Genomic DNA, 16,394 nt, shown 5'->3' on the forward strand with positions numbered 1-16,394 from the left:
TCCCAGGAAAAACACCCCATGCCACCAAGAAGAGATTTGTCTTCGGAAAAGGTCCAAGAAATACGCTCCCTTCGAGGGGTGCTCCCAGCAAGCGAGGTCAAAAAGCGCTTCGGTATTGGATCCACAAGACTCTACGACATATGGCGAGAGCCTGCTGTAGAACCTCCGACCAGCACAGACGCATTGCCTGCTCCCGCTAGTGAGACGTCTGCCGGCAGCGTATTGCCTGCGGCCATCTTACCCCCTAGCGAGAGCGTATTGCCTGCTGCAGAGCCGACTGTGCCCCCCATCCAGGACTTCTACAACCGCTTGGGGAGGCTAGAGGCTAGTGTGAAGCAAACTGCAGCGATGTCGGCTCGTTTGGAACAAACCACGAATACGTTGCCGGCTCATATGGAGCAAACCACGAATTTGTTGGTCGACATCTTGTCGATGTTGGATAAGGACAATGAGGAAGAGGAAATAGAAAACGTTGAGGAGGAACAAGAAGAGACCCATCTGGATATCCAGAAGGTGCGGCAGATACTAGAAACAGCCCAAAGGTGGACCTACCTTTCGCTAGCCGCTGTTTTTCTCTGGAAGGTCGTCTACAAGACCTGGAAGCACAGCAAACCAGTGCACACACCGACCGAGAAGGTAGAAACACCCAAGACGAAACGTGGGGATCCCTTCATTATGCAGTAGAGTGTTGTTTTTGAGGGGAAAAAAGTAGTAGGGTACCACGAAAAGCAGTTGGAATACGAAAACTAGCCTAGATAAGTATTCGTCCTTTGTAAGCCCACGACTGCATCTACCAAAATACTAGGCGAGCTGCCGGACCTATTCTCGTCCAATGTCTGGAAGCAGTAATTCGATTTCTCTATCGTCTTTCTTTTCTGATATAGGTGAGTAGCAGATTTTACCGAGCTTGCATAGAAACGGTTCCCGCACTAACCGTAGGCGTTCTATTCCCCCGGCAGCCCGAATCGTTTCTCGTATCTTGTAACGATCGACTGAATGGGTCACGAGGTTACCCAAGGTGGTGTCGGCAATCAACCATGAAGTCACCCGTCTCACCGGTAAGAAACCGGCAGACGCTATCAAACTAAAATCAATAGTTGCAGAGTCGGCCGCTCCATTGCGTGGGAAGGAGAAACAGATACCGGATAGGGCCCTAGTGAGGTATCTGTACCAGCCTGGGGAACACGAGGGTGATAGCCGTAAGCGAGCCACCGATCCTATATGGTCGGTCAAAACTTACAACATAGATAAAGTGGATATGAAAGCCGACGAACCTAACTTATACTACTTGAGGGATGGGCCGGGTAGGGGGTTTGTAAGAGAAGAATTATTGATCATACCGTACGGCACAGTGTTACCGCCTGCCAAGTCACGGTAAACGTGATGGCGTGGCTTTGTAGTAGGGGCAATAGTAGCAAGAGCTAATGGTCCCACCAAAGCCTCATTTAGTAAATGAGGCTTTGTAGAGGGGTTTTTGAAAAGTGGTCCAGAACTCTCATTACCTATACTACTATACCTTCCCCAACACACACACACATCCTTGTCTTTCGGTAGTGTAGTCATGTTACTTACACTGCACCTCCACTGTGACAGCTGACACTCTAGACGTCCCCACAGAGTTAATCCCACCACATGTATAGCTTCCCCAACACACACACATCCTTGTCTTTCGGTAGTGTAGTCATGTTACTTATACTGCACCTCCACTGTGACAGTTGACACACTAGACGTCCCCACTGAGTTCCTCCCACCACATGTATAGCTTCCCCAACACACACACACACATCCTTGTCTTTCAGTAGTGTAGTCATGTTACTTACACTGCACCTCCACTGTGACAGCTGACACATTAGACGTCCCCACGGAGTTCCTCCCACCACATGTATAGCTTCCCCAACACACACACATCCTTGTCTTTCGGTAGTGTAGTCATGTTACTTACACTGCACCTCCACTGTGACAGCTGACACATTAGACGTCCCCACGGAGTTCCTCCCAGCACATGTATACCTTCCCCAACACACACACACATCCTTGTCTTTCGGTAGTGTAGTCATGTTACTTACACTGCACCTCCACTGTGACAGCTGACACATTAGACGTCCCCACTGAGTTCCTCCCAGCACATGTGTAGCTTCCTCCACTGCCCCTGGAGACAGGACTCAGACTGTACTCTCTGCTTGTTGCTGATGAGATAGGAGAACCGTTGTGTGTCCAGATGTAAGACGTCACTGATGGGTGGGCCGCTGTCACTTGGCAGATCAGTTGAGCATTGGGCTGCCCTACATAGACTCTGTGTGGTTGACACGTGGGGCTCAGTGTTACCTCGGGGACATCTGAATGTAAATGGAATATCATGAAGGACTACACCTTAAACATCTTCAAACCATCTGAATTTGTATTAAGGCAGAGAATAATAAAAACGCATGAGTTATGTATAATCAACAAGACAATATATCTAATAAGGATACAATCTTGCATCATTCTTAACGTTTACTGTTGTCAAATCAGCCTTATAATATACTGCTTCTTTTAAGCATCACATACATTTTGATCAATCTGCTGTTTGTGTGTTCTACTTGGAAAGCAATCCTATCAACACAAATGATATATGCATGTGACATCTCATAAATTATCTGCAGAATCTGTCTAAATAATTGATAGCATTGCAAACTGCTCAAACAAAATATAATTAAAACTATTTACACCTCACTCCAATCTTAACATTTCACAAACATTTCTGGAATCAAATATGTATAACTACAGTCTGTTTGAGTCAGAAATGGACAGATGAATTGGAAATTTTATCATTGTACAAAATTGCCACATAAATACAAATACTTATACCCAACAGATTTTGAACATTTTCCAAACTCCACCAAAACATTTTTAAAGAAACTATCATCATTGAAAATGCAAAAGTTGTTATCTGTCGTGTCGAGATTGCAGTTCAACTTTTCTCATGGGAGTCACAGATTACCCTGGGGATTGGAAGCGCGTTATTGCGAGGGACGACTGTATCATCATTGAAAACACAAAAGTTGTTATCTGTCGTTGAGGGGTGAAACCGCAGAGATGGAATAGCCAGTCATGGCTGGGGACATCTGAAAATCTATTTTGGGAGACCTGTCAGACTCTGCTGTAGTGTCATAATCACGACTTGAAGGGATGACAAGTAGTGCCACAGTTGCCTGTTGTAAGCTATCCTCTGACCAGTAACCTTGTTCAATCACCTTAGCTACCTTGTTGATAGAGTTCTGCCAAGTATCAGTTGTGGAATTCCTTGACCGAAACCCCTATGTCACGTAATCCAAGAGTTGTGTTTGATTTGGCAACATGTCCTTTGACAATACGCCATATCATTTCAATGGGGTTAAGGTCACAGTGATAGGGTGGAAGCCGCAGAATATTGTGACTCTTACTTTTTATGTAACTGTCAACTTTGTAGAAAGCTTCACCTTTGTGGGTTTTTATGATCTCATATAGCTGAGCCTTTGAAGGCAGTGCGATCTGAAATTTGTCGAGCCATGATATCATATGGCCTTTCTGACTGTTTGATGTCAGGGCTTTACTGTCGGGAACCTTCAATCTGTGGTATGGGGCATTATCCATTACAATAAAAGACTTCTGCGGTAGAGATGGTACCAACTTGTTTTCAATCCATTTGAGGAAAACCGCAACATTCATTTTGGAATGGCAGTCTCTGTTCTCTGGGGACTTTGCCCTAAATACCAAGTCACAGCCTGGGAGAAAGCCTTTGCTGGAGCAACCAGCATGGAGAATGACCAGTCTCTCTCCTTTCCTTAGTGGCAGCTTTTCACGTGACCCGTTATCACCCCCTCGGGTACCCACTGACTACTGGCAGTGTGTGAGTACACTGGCTTGAACCCTTCCTTGCGCTTCTTCTTCATTACCCTGAGAAAATTACTTCTCAAGTGAATGATATCTGGGTGTTCACAGAGTACTGACTTATTCTCATAATGATACCCAAAAGAGTGTAGAGTCGCAAGAGTGTGTACTTTGAAACTCTGAGGTTGTGTTCTTGATTCAAATGATTTTTACAATTTTAGGTGACGTGAATTTGTTTTCAGAATAGAGCTTGTTGATAGATTGCAAGGTTCTCTTGAAAGTAGAATCTATATGACAAAAAAACACACACTAGATCGCGTATGTGTGTGAAATAGGATCCACATTGGCAATCTATACAATATTTAAATGTTACAGTCATGTTAGAAGAAATTTACTCAGTATAAGCAGACCGTGTGTTCTTTTATTAATTTTCATACAAACATGACAATAAACTAATCAGGGTTCTGAGACAAAATACAGATACATTTGCTTCGTTATTTTTCCGTCCTAATAGTTTTTTACCATTTCTACAACTGGCAGATGATTAACCTTCAAAGTGTTTCATTTGTTTTCATAATACATTTGTAATGAAGTAAAAATGACTTCACCTTAGTTGATCTGTCTATAATTAAACTCTCAATTTCGCATACGGACTGCGCAGCAGAGGTCATGAACCAGTCACGAATTCTGGGATATCATCTGGGTACTCACGGGAGAAAAACAATAACAACGGTTTACACCAGTCCACGGAAATTGCTCCGCATCAGCGCCCCTTTAATCCAACAACACTGCTATATATTCATAATAAGATGTATTCATTCTATGAGTCATGTTAGCTGGAACAATTCACCACTAATTCTATTATGCTGTCATAGTATTCCTGTTGTTACTGGTATCATAGCATTGTGATGTCATAAGCATTGTGAGGTCATAGGCAGAGTTAACAGTTAACCCCCTTTTTTTTTTCAGGTGCACATTTTCGTAAGGTTTGAAAAGTGAACGTTGTGCGAGATTTGCGCTTGTGTGGTCCTGGATCTGCGTACCACTATAAAATTTCGCAGAAATGTAGAATATTTAATTTCTTATCTGTTGGTATAAATATAACTGCGACTACCTCCGAGGTTTGAGAAACAGACACTGCTAAGTGTTGTCCAAAACTTTCTGTTAAAAAACAGTGAATTTCTCTATTTTTTATTGTGCACCAACAAAAGCACTCTGCTACGATTTTTGTAATTTGGCATCTTTGTGGAAAGTGTGAGCGAAGAAAATACAGCTTGGTATCTGAACGACATAAGTGTATATGAAATGGATGTATGTCCTAATGCATAACGTCATACTCACAAAATCAAAAATGGCCTGCAATAAATGTCAAAAATCGATTTTCCTCTATAACGTCAAATGTCGACAGAGAGGTCATGCATGTATAAAGATAAGGGGGCATAACTTCACTATGCTCTACAGTAGGTCAATGTAACTCAGATCACATGAAGAGAATTTGCTGTGGATACGGACAGTATATTTTTGTTATGTTTTGTTCACAGTGAAGCAAACTATTCCAATACAAAGTTCCCCAATGTGAGAGGATACCATTTGGTAGTTTCACAATTTGTAAGAAAAGATGCCAGTTTACTACATCAGAAAGTAATATCGATTTGGATGGCTGTACCTGATACATAATTTAGTTCTTAGATTACCATATTCTGTTTGTGCAGACATATTTTGATTAATTTTTAATCATTATTAACGGAGTAACAGAACCATTTTTAATTTGTAATGAAATACCTGAAAATAATGCGTCTTTTACTGGATGTCATATCAAGTTTTGTGCATTTTGTGACATCGGAAAAAGACGACACTGGTTCGCTGATTAGTATATACCTCACCTAATTTCAATTCTATGAAAGCTACTGTGTCGGAAAGGTCTCAACTTCTATATCAGAATTCAACATCTTTTAGACAAAACATAAAATGAATGGTTTTACCACTGAAATAGTGTCCTGAATATATCAACAATTACACAGTTTTACTATGTATCTTATTGTGAGCTACACGAGCACCTGTCTGCCAGCAATTTAGCTTAAATGAAAATTTCACAACACCTGAATATTCATTGAATAATCATTTAGGACATAGACTTTTCTTCCTATGATTATGTAATTATGTCACTTCATAAGTATGCAATGAAGGGTATAAAGAGATCGCTTTTTTAGTAAGGAACTATTAGAATATGGACGTAAGGTTTGTCCAAATTAAGACATGACCCGGTTTATATATTTTCAACAATTTTCTTATACATATTGTTTCAGTTAGATCTTCTGCCATCAGATATATTTCAATCGAATCTGAATTGACTTTATTATCTAAAAAAATGATAATGAATCATAAAACGTTTTTCACAAACCCGCACCTGGTCAATCATTATTCATAATTGTTTTGTCTATAATAATGACACAAAGCAATGCAACAAACAAGATAGTTCGTATAAATATATGTGCCTCTACATTTCATAAAATGTACAAAGCATTTTCATTAATATTATCAGTTTTACTTATAAGTTGGAATTAAATCGTTGTTTATTTACCTGTTCATATGAAACTGCAATATCTATCCTAGCGTATTGAATATTGTACATCAAAGTTAACTAAAGCACATGTTGCAGTAATGACACTCGTGTAGAGGCTTAAAATGTGGTTTAATACACTTACTGAGTCAATTTCCAATGTAAATATTATTCAAACAATCAAAAGCTTTCAAAGAATAATGCATGCCTTATAATATCAACATGATATGGTGTTGAACATGGATATATGTAGATACTGAAATCAGGTTCATGACAAAATATCTGAACAATACGAAAAATATACATGACAATACTGAAAGTGCAATCTGAATGACAGGGCCATTGTGTTTACTCTTGTTCAACCGACCTTCACCTAAAAAAATTGCCTAATATGTGCAACAATGTTGACGTATGACATCACTACCGATGAACGATTTCTTTCAAAATGGCTGACAAGGGTACACAGGATTTTATGAGGACTCTTTCCTTGATTCAGGGATATTTTGTTCATAAATGTGAGATGTAAGTATTCTGACTATCTGTGTATTGTTATATGTTTTTATTGTTTACATTGTAAATGATGGAAGAAGCCAGAAATGCCGACAAGTACCGTTGTCGTTCAGCGTGATTTTGCGTCAGTCGTGGCGTCACGCTGCACTAAAAGTTTGACAGTTTCTTATGAATTATCAAATGACTGCATTGTATCTATTTTAATTTGCTATTTCTTGCTACGATATTCTTCCCCTGAATATTCTAAGCGTATTGAGCCATTGTAAGCAATAATTACATGGCTCGATGCTTGGAAATTTCCTAAAATGCTAGTCAGTGTAAAATCGGATTTTTTCTTTGTCTACATTTCAACCAAGCGCTGTCTTTCGAGCACAGTGTTCCTGTTCATACCCAGTATCTTTCGTTTCATTTTATGTAGACAGTTGGTATTGGTGATAAAGACCATTTGTAATTTGATTCTAAGATGTTTGGGGAATTCAATGATGCATTTGATGAAGCTGACTATGATGTATACGTGATGTAGTAGGCGTCTCAGTAACGGCTTTCTCGAAACATGATTTTGTAAAAACTATCCAATATGGCGGAAAGCGCACTTCGGCATTCCTGTAAGTGTATTTTTGAAAACATTCCAACTGATTCTGGGTTCATCGGCGACGTTTCAGAATTATCATTACTGGTTACTTGAAAACTTTATATCGGTGATCATTAACATGTTATTTTTGAAATTCAATACTCCCAGTAATTATCTGATTTTCACACTTCAAAACATACAGCAAATAACGCTGTGAATCGCAATTTTGTATAGTGTGAAAAATGGCGATGAAGCCTATTTTGAAAGGCAATTTAACTTGGTCTGAGATAATAGAGGACAGTATCAGGAAACAGGGAATTTTCCGCAGAATTCAAAACTGTGAAGTATATATATATGTGTGGTATATTTAGAGTTTTATTGGACTAAAAAGTGAGGGGTGAAGAGGAAGGACATATATGTCCCTGTGGCATCCAGGGGGCCTTACTTTTCAGTTCAGCTGAACATAATGAGGGGGCTAGGATAAGCGTCGTGAAAAATAAACTCAAGAAGTTGTTATCCATATATATCCATATATATCCATATATATCCATATTGCCACCATATAGCTGGAATTCTGAGTTTGGCAAAAAACTGAGTTTACAATAGAAAGTTTTTAGCATATTGGAATGACATTTTAAGGGATGACTTTCAAAGGTTGTATCTATCAATATTGTAAAAGTGTGTATACAAAAGCTTTTCTGATAGAAACATTTCGAACTATGCTTATAACATAGAGAACAGTTCACTCACATGTAACATCCACTGAGACACTTGAGCTGTCAACAGTCCCATGTGTATTGGAAGCCTGACACTTGTAGGATCCTGTCTGTGACCTGTCAGCCACCGGGAGAGTCAGTGTAGCTCCATCACTGTGAGGTGTCCCATCCTTGAACCACTTGTAAATACACGCAGGTTTGCAGGTGGCTGAACACAGGATACTTGGTACACTCTCTTGACCTTCCCGTCTGGTGTAGGACAGAGTGGAGGGTTGTAGGGTCACAGCATAGGGACCATCTGTCAGAAAGGAAGAACAGTGAAACAGATTAAACCAATGTATGTACACACAGGTGGGGGAACACAGGATACTTGGTGCATTCTCTTGACCTTCTCTCCTAGTATATGGCAGAGTAGAGGGTTGTAGGGTCACAGCAGCTATGGTTAGGATAACTACATATCAACGACAACAAGCCACTGGATGTCTAGACGCAGGTTAATGTGTTTGACTCATTGCTAATGACTTCAGTTATAGCGTATGAATGAAAGAATGTCGAAGACAGCAATACATCATCAACAGCACTGATGATGCTGACATAATGGTCAATCCAGAGTAAGTGCACACTGCCAAGATCTTCATATTGTCCATCAACACCTCAATAGTCCAGCCATATTGCTGTGCTTGTAAATTGACAAATTTTATACTGTATTTTAGATGGCTCAGATGACAACACATTTCAATAAAAATGTTGCACAAAGAGTTGAAATTAGTCACAAGTGAAAGCTGCTGACTTGTTTGATATACATAAATTTTGAAGGATGTTCTGCAAATATAAGGACTTCACCTGGTTTATTCCCATTGCTGTACCATCCAACAGTACATCACCATCAACAAAATCATTAAATTTCAGATTCTGTCCAACAACCATGGCAAGCTTAAAGTATTCCTTGCTTTCATCATTAGCTTTGACCTGCATCACTAGAGGACCATCCGATAAGCTCCAGATTTTCTTTAAACAAGATTTATACTCGGCCCGAAGTTTATCTTGAATCTGGGCATTCTGGAGCATGTCTTGAACTTGCATTCCAAGACACATGTGGGCCTGATATTCCACAAAATGCTCAATAACTCCTCCCCCTTTCAACTCTACCGATTTATTGTTAGTTACCTTACCATGTTTCACATGAAGAGCATTACATTTGTTGAGTCCAAATGTCTGCCAATATCATTAGAAAAGGACTCGACAAGGAGAACCTGTTCTTTCAAATTGGTATCCCCTTTGGCAAGGAGCTTGATGTCATCCTATTATGAGAATGTATTTTGTGTAAATTGTATTATTGAATAAGTCTTGCTATATATTGGGCCACAATGTTTTGAGTTTCGAGTGATAGTTATTATGGGTGACATTTCGTATTATAAATGTTCAGTGCTAATAGTATTTTAGTGACAGGCACTTACGGCAGTGTTCTAGAGTTGCCTCCCTTGATTGGTTATGTTTACTTTCGGGAGTCTGCGAGATAACTCTAAGTTGGTGGTGATTTGGTTGGAAAGTGCTCTAATATTCAGGAATCAGTGATGGTGTATATATAAGGTTGGTTATTGTGCTGATGACACACACAAGATGGACACACAGATAACTGAAGTACATCATTTGGCCTACCTAATCTGCCTGCCTCTTCGTCAATGCTTGACCTTCATTCAACATTGCCGAATGCTATTACATTCAGTATAACAGCTTCTCACTCTCAAACTAAGACTTTGGCGAGTTGATATCATATTTGTGACTCATTACTTTAGATTTGACTCAGTTGCGTTGTACATGAAAGCTTCATTATGAGTCATTGTCCAATGGAAGATGTCAAAAATCGGCATCTGTCCAAACCAGCAAGTTGTATACTGGCATAAAATCTCAGTCCAATTCATGACTTGTACATTTATCATCAGCTCTACAATATGGCATGTTCTCTAAACTGGATTATTTCTTTGTCCCCAATGTGTGCCTGTTTAGACAGCTTCCACTGTGTTTTGCTCTCCAAAATAATAAATATTTTAGACTTGTTTGTGATATATTTTAGGGTCCTGAGGGAACTTCTTGTACCTTTTGTCACGGCAAATTCTTCACTGTAACAATCCATGTAGAGGAGATGAGTAAGCAGTATTCGGGATCTGTGCTGAGGAAGTCCAGGATGGTAACCCTCCTCCCTTATGAGCAGAAAGCTCAAAGGATTTAAAGAGAGACGAAAAAGTGATGGGCTGAAGGAAATATTCCCCTTCTGATTGGAATAGATTCTGAAATCAGCACCTGCCCTTGCATGTACATCTCAAGTTGTGCCTGTAAAACCTTGAGTAAATCAAGAAGTTTCTCAGGGAAGTCAATACAATGAAAAGACTTCAGAATCCATTCATGAGTGTCTGAGTCAAATGGTTTTTTACAGTCAATCCAGCACATGGAGAGGCTGCGATGGTACTTCTTAGCTTCTTCCCAAATCATTTTCTGTACAAGAAGTTGACCCTTGCCAACCCAATTTCCCTTTCTCATCCCATTCTGCTCTCTGCAAATTATGTCATTAGAACAGCAGTAACATGACACAAATTTCTGTCAAACACCCTGTGAATAATTTGTATTGTGCATTTAAACAAGTGATAGGGCAGAAGTTTTGGGGATCAGTCAAGTCTCCTTATTTGGGAAGGAGTATTGTGCAACCTTAGCAGAACCATGAAGGAACATCACCTGTCTCCACAAGAAAATTGAAACTGTGATGTAATTAGGAGATAATCATCATGATGTTTCTCCAATTTCTGGGTGTTCAAATGAAATATTCCCATGCGTCAAATACTCAATAACACCCGGAAATTGGCCAACACATGATGTTTATCGACATTGTAAACACAAAAATAAACCAAAGGGTTTTAGTGTCTGCACTTGTTTCCATCAAATACGGATACAGCAGTGAAGTGTCATCAGCTGGCCGTTTCAGCTGGTTCCCATGGTAGCATCTGGAGCTGCTCATTTGTGACGTCATTCTAACTTTACGTCACAATATGATTTGAATGACGTCACCACTGTTGATGACACAACAAAACAATTGTTTACGTGTCAATACGCGGTGAATAGTCTTTCAGTTTCTGGGAATCTAATACCATTTAATCATGTTTTTCAACCAATCAGATTACAGAACACAGTAACTTTTGGTTTACAATTGCCCATAAATCCGATTACACTTTCAGTATTATGATGTATTGTTTTTCCATCTGATTTCAGTATCCTTGCTCAACATCTTGTCATATGTGGATATATTGTGTATATATATATATACTATTTCCGGGACCCAACCAAGAAAAAGCATTTCATGAGTTAAAGGACAGACTTGTATCACCCCTCTACTTGGATTTGTGAATTATTCAAACCCTTGTGAATTGCACACTGATGCCAGTACACATGGACTAGGAGCTGTGTTGTACCAGGAGCATGATGATCACCAACAAGTTATTGCTTATGTCAACCATAGTCTCAATAAGTCTGAAAGGAACTACTCTGCTCACAAACTAGAGTTTTTGTGTTGGACATGGGCTATCACAGAAAAATTCCATGATTACCGTTATGGACATGAATTCATAGTACCTAGGGATAACCACCCTCTCACCTATGTACTCACAAGTGCGATGTTGGATGCAACAGGACATAGATAGCTTGCAGCACTCTCCGCCTATATCCGACTAACTTCACCATATCATACCGGGAAAGAACAATGCTGATGCTGATATACTGTCACAACTTCCAACACCCCAAGATCAGTCCACAGTCAGAGAGATTTCATTTGATTCTATTAGCACCATCTGCAACATGATATCAACCCCTAGCCTAGTTGAAAGTGTATCTGTTTCACCTGACATCCTTCAAGAGCCTGAGATGAGTGATGATAAATGTGAAATCAATGCCCGTGATTGGAGGCAAGCTCAGACTAGAGACACAGCACTGGATATTATCAAGGCTTATTTGAGGAATTGAACCAAACCTAGAGCAAATGACTGCCTTGCTGATCCTGAGATGAGTGGTTTCCTTAAGACCTTTTTAAGTCTCAAGCTGAAAAGAAGAGTCCTCTTTTGAATTACATCCTGGGACAGTGAAACCTGTGTTCTGCCCCTTTGATGTCATCAATCTGTGCTTTGATGCCATCATGATCAGGTGGGACATCCAGGACGTGACAGGACCAGCTCTCTCATACAAGATTGTTTCTTTTGGCTGGGGATGACTAAGGACATTGAGAATCATGATGCATCAGAAGGAAAAGTGAATCCACAGTGAAGGCACCACTCGTAAGCATCAAGACAACTCAGGAATTGGTTTGCACGGATTTTCTTACTCTGGAACCATCCAAAGGAGGACAACAGTGTATACTAGTAGTCACTGATCACTTCACCCGCTATGCCCAGGCTTATCCCATAAAAAAAACATGATGGCTCGGACAACAGCTGAGGTATTTTTCAAGAACTGTCATTAATTATGGATTACCCAAGAGAATACACACAGACCAATGAGCAAATTTTCAGGGAAACCTCATGAAGGAATTGTGTAATCTCACACAGATTGATCAGTCCAGGACTACTCCTTACCACGCTATGGGAAACGGACGGTGTGAGAGGTTCAACAGAACACTACTGAACATGCTTGGAACCTTGGATGCTAGTGAAAAGAAGGACTGGAAGAGCCATGTTGGTCCTCTCGTGCATGCTTACAATTCTACAAGGCATGAGACAACTGGGTATTCATCATTCTTTCTCATGTATGGAAGACACCCAAGACTTCCTGTAGACCAAGCGTTCGGACTAGACACAGACCCAAGCAATTCCAAGTCAATGCTGCAATACACAACGTCCCTAAAAGATCGGTTGAAACCGGCATATGATCTTGCTGCTAAACCTGCCACCAAGTCTCAAGGAAGACAGAAGGCCAACTATGACATCAAAGCCAGAGCTGACATGTTGGACATTTTTGACAATGTGCTTGTAAAGACTGTCACATTTAATGGGATTGCTGACAAGTGGAGGGAAGATGTATATGTTATTCTTTATCAGCCTGATCCCGCTATACCTGTGTTTGTAGTTGGGAAAGAGAAAGATGACAGCAAACGGAGAACTCTCTACAGGAATTTACTTCTTCTCATAGGGTCTCTATCTCCAGCAGTCCCAAGCGCACCCATCTGCATTCCAAAACCTCAGAAATCCAGGATGCCAGACTCCATGTGAATCATCAACCCAGGAGCAGGAGGATTCGTGTCAGGATCAAGAGGAAGATTTAAATGATTTTATTTATTTCTGTGCCCGCGATCCAATCAGTACCCTCAGTTTCAGCTGGTGTACTGGCTGATAGGCCACCCAAGAGTGAGGCTAAAGTTGTGACAGATGCCGCTCTGCATGAGGATCACAGGGATGAAGAGTCAGAGAGAGCCACAGATAGATGTAGTCATGTTAAACAAACAAATGGGTTCATTTTGATTCTTGTACACAACGTTTACTTCCATCTCATCATCATTACATACACTACAGTGTTCACCAATTCTTGTGTTCCTCCACCTTTCATCATCATTGTCACCGTTGACTTTGTCGTCGCCATCGTCATAGTTGTCGGTTCAAGAAAATTTGTAAACTCATGAACTGACAACTTCACTGCAGTGAAGCACATGGTCAACTGTCATTTCAACCTTTTGAGTTACCTCCCTTGCCCGTTGGGCATAAAAAATATGGATTGCAATCCGAAACGATTAAATTTTTCAGTTACAAAGTAGGTATCGCAATCCAAAATGACTAAATGTTTCAGTTACAATAGCGATGAAGTTGGAGATATCCAAGGTGACAATGTTTCTGTACATGCAGATGGAAGCTGAAATGCCGGGATCATCTGTACCACCTGCCAACATATCAGGATGTGCAGGTAGAAGTAGAAGCTCCAGAGCCACCACCAATAAGGTTCACACCCGAGAAACAGCGGGGGATGCTGCCTACCCCACCACTAAGGCAGTCCATGAGAAAATGTCAGAAACCATCGTGGCAAACAAGTGGCAAATACGTGATGGCAGCTAGGACAACACCAAAGCCGGACTGGATCTCATAGCAACAGCAGTGGTAGCTAGTAAATGTGACAAGGCATAAGACGTTCTTGTAGATCTTGTGGCCGGGAAGTTGTGATGATGAGGACATCATTTGTCGTACGGGGGAAGTGTATGATGGAGTCATATTTATATAAATTATTATTTGAGTAAATATGATATCAATCTTTAAACAGTGTGTTTGTGGTTTTATTGGAGTAGATATTTTGTAGTATGTATGGTATTTGTCTCTAGCTTGATTGCCCCAAGCTGGACCCTGGCTCTATTGTGTTCTATTGTTCACAACTCACATAGGGTAAGCTATACTTTGACCTCTAATTGGTTAGTTTAAAGTTGTATGTTTCCTTTTTACTCACATCAGCACAGTTTACTTGGTCTACCACATACAGCCGTCCGAAAAGCACTTTGCATGACATTTCATATTTAATGGACGGCTAATTTCTTCTGCCATTATTGTCTGGTGACAACCTCTCTGTGCCTCAGATGTGCAGCAGCCATATAATTTAAAGATGGACACTACTCCATCACTTGACTACTATATATTTGGGTGAAACCAAAACAGATGCCAACCTAATTATGGCACATGCAATACAGGAGCAGCTCAGCTGTCGAAACCACTTTCCACCCAGCACTGGGGTGAACTTAATCATTTGAACTCTGATTTTGTTGTTTTTTTTCATCACATTATTTTTCAACTTTATAAGTTGAATTTTTAAACTTGTCCTTTCTCATGATGTGTTCTTCTCTCTCTTGCTTCGACACAGAGTGGAAAGACTGAGAACTTTCCCTATAGGCCTCTCTTGTCCATACATCCAGGTTACCATTGCTGCTATCCTTACAGGACAGGTCCCTAGTCCCATGCTGAGCATACACAGTGCTGTCTACCCACATGACTACCTCAGATGATAACCAAAGCCATCCATTCAACGACTCATATTACCTGCTCGTTGTTTGAAGATTCCACTTTCAGAAGGTGATGATTTTATCAACGCATCATCAAATTAAGTACAGTTTTTGTTGGGTCAAGTCCCTTGTGACATTCAAATCCACACCTATATGGCCTGTGTAATGAGATGTCTACTCCTCTGTTTTCTTCACCGAAACAATTCACCTCCTTGAACCAGTTCACCTTGGCAGGAAGATTTCACCTTGACACAATGACTCATCTAATCTCTCCATCAGCTGATGTCCTTGAAACGTTATCAAACCAATCCAAATCACAACGCTGATCCAGATCAAGGAATGATCCAGATTACATCAACTTTCTGCCTCACCATTCTAAGCCCGATCACTACGCTGAACTGATTCACCAGCCTGAATCGAATCACTTTACTTTGCTGTACTATGTCACTAGGCCAAACAGGTTCATATTGCCATATAGGGTTTGTCAAACTATACTAGTTTTTAACATGATCCTAGTTTTCAGAGCATTTGTGAAGCTCTGAATTCCTCACCACTCAGAGGCAAGCTCTGAACATGACAGTCTTGTTTATCCAGACTGCCAATGCATCTTGAGCATTTGCTAGTTGTGTGGATAACTGCTATATAAATATCTTATAGTTATTAACTTACAGATTGTGAGGTGCTTGAAGTTTTTAGTCACATAACTTATCCCACCTGGTACCCTTTTTCTGCTGGATTCACCATACTGAATCGATTCACATTTGATGCTGGTAGAGCAAACATCTAGACATATTACACTTGGCACCTAATGTTCTGATGATCCCAGATCTCAACACTCCTCAGTGACCAGGGCTCATCTCATTCTAGATTTAATCTACCTTCCGATCTTCCCTTTTCATGAATGATTCGGTTGAATGAATCTACCCTTTGGTGTATATATCAGCTCTACAACCAACTGTGTGGGCGTTACTAGATAAGTTTGCTATCCATGTATATTCTGCAACGCTTCACTGAGTCAACTTACTATAGACTACCCTTAACATTGTTTTGTTGGGTGTAATCTTTGCTTAGTTCATCATCTTCACCTCCGTTCCTTTATATCTTCAGCAGAAGGGTCAAATTCCTGTGCATGGTAGCAGTGATGTTTTGTCAAGCAGCCATCATTGCTTAGCCCAGATT

General features: G+C 40.4%; 1 protein-coding gene across 1 annotated transcript in view; it reads right to left on the reverse strand.

Annotated features, from left to right (window-relative positions):
- The window catches only part of LOC137287108 (contactin-2-like), a 349,511-nt gene that overhangs the window by 168,423 nt on the left and 164,694 nt on the right, over positions 1–16,394 (reverse strand). The window contains exons 4-5 of the mRNA XM_067819247.1: positions 8,241–8,504; positions 2,067–2,336 (exon numbers count right to left, since the gene is read on the reverse strand). Of these exons, the coding sequence (XP_067675348.1) occupies positions 2,067–2,336; positions 8,241–8,504 (534 nt within the window). The remainder of the gene's footprint in view (positions 1–2,066; positions 2,337–8,240; positions 8,505–16,394) is intronic.

This window comes from Haliotis asinina, chromosome 1 (genome assembly GCF_037392515.1).
Source record: "Haliotis asinina isolate JCU_RB_2024 chromosome 1, JCU_Hal_asi_v2, whole genome shotgun sequence".
NCBI classification, from domain to species: Eukaryota; Metazoa; Mollusca; class Gastropoda; order Lepetellida; family Haliotidae; genus Haliotis; species Haliotis asinina.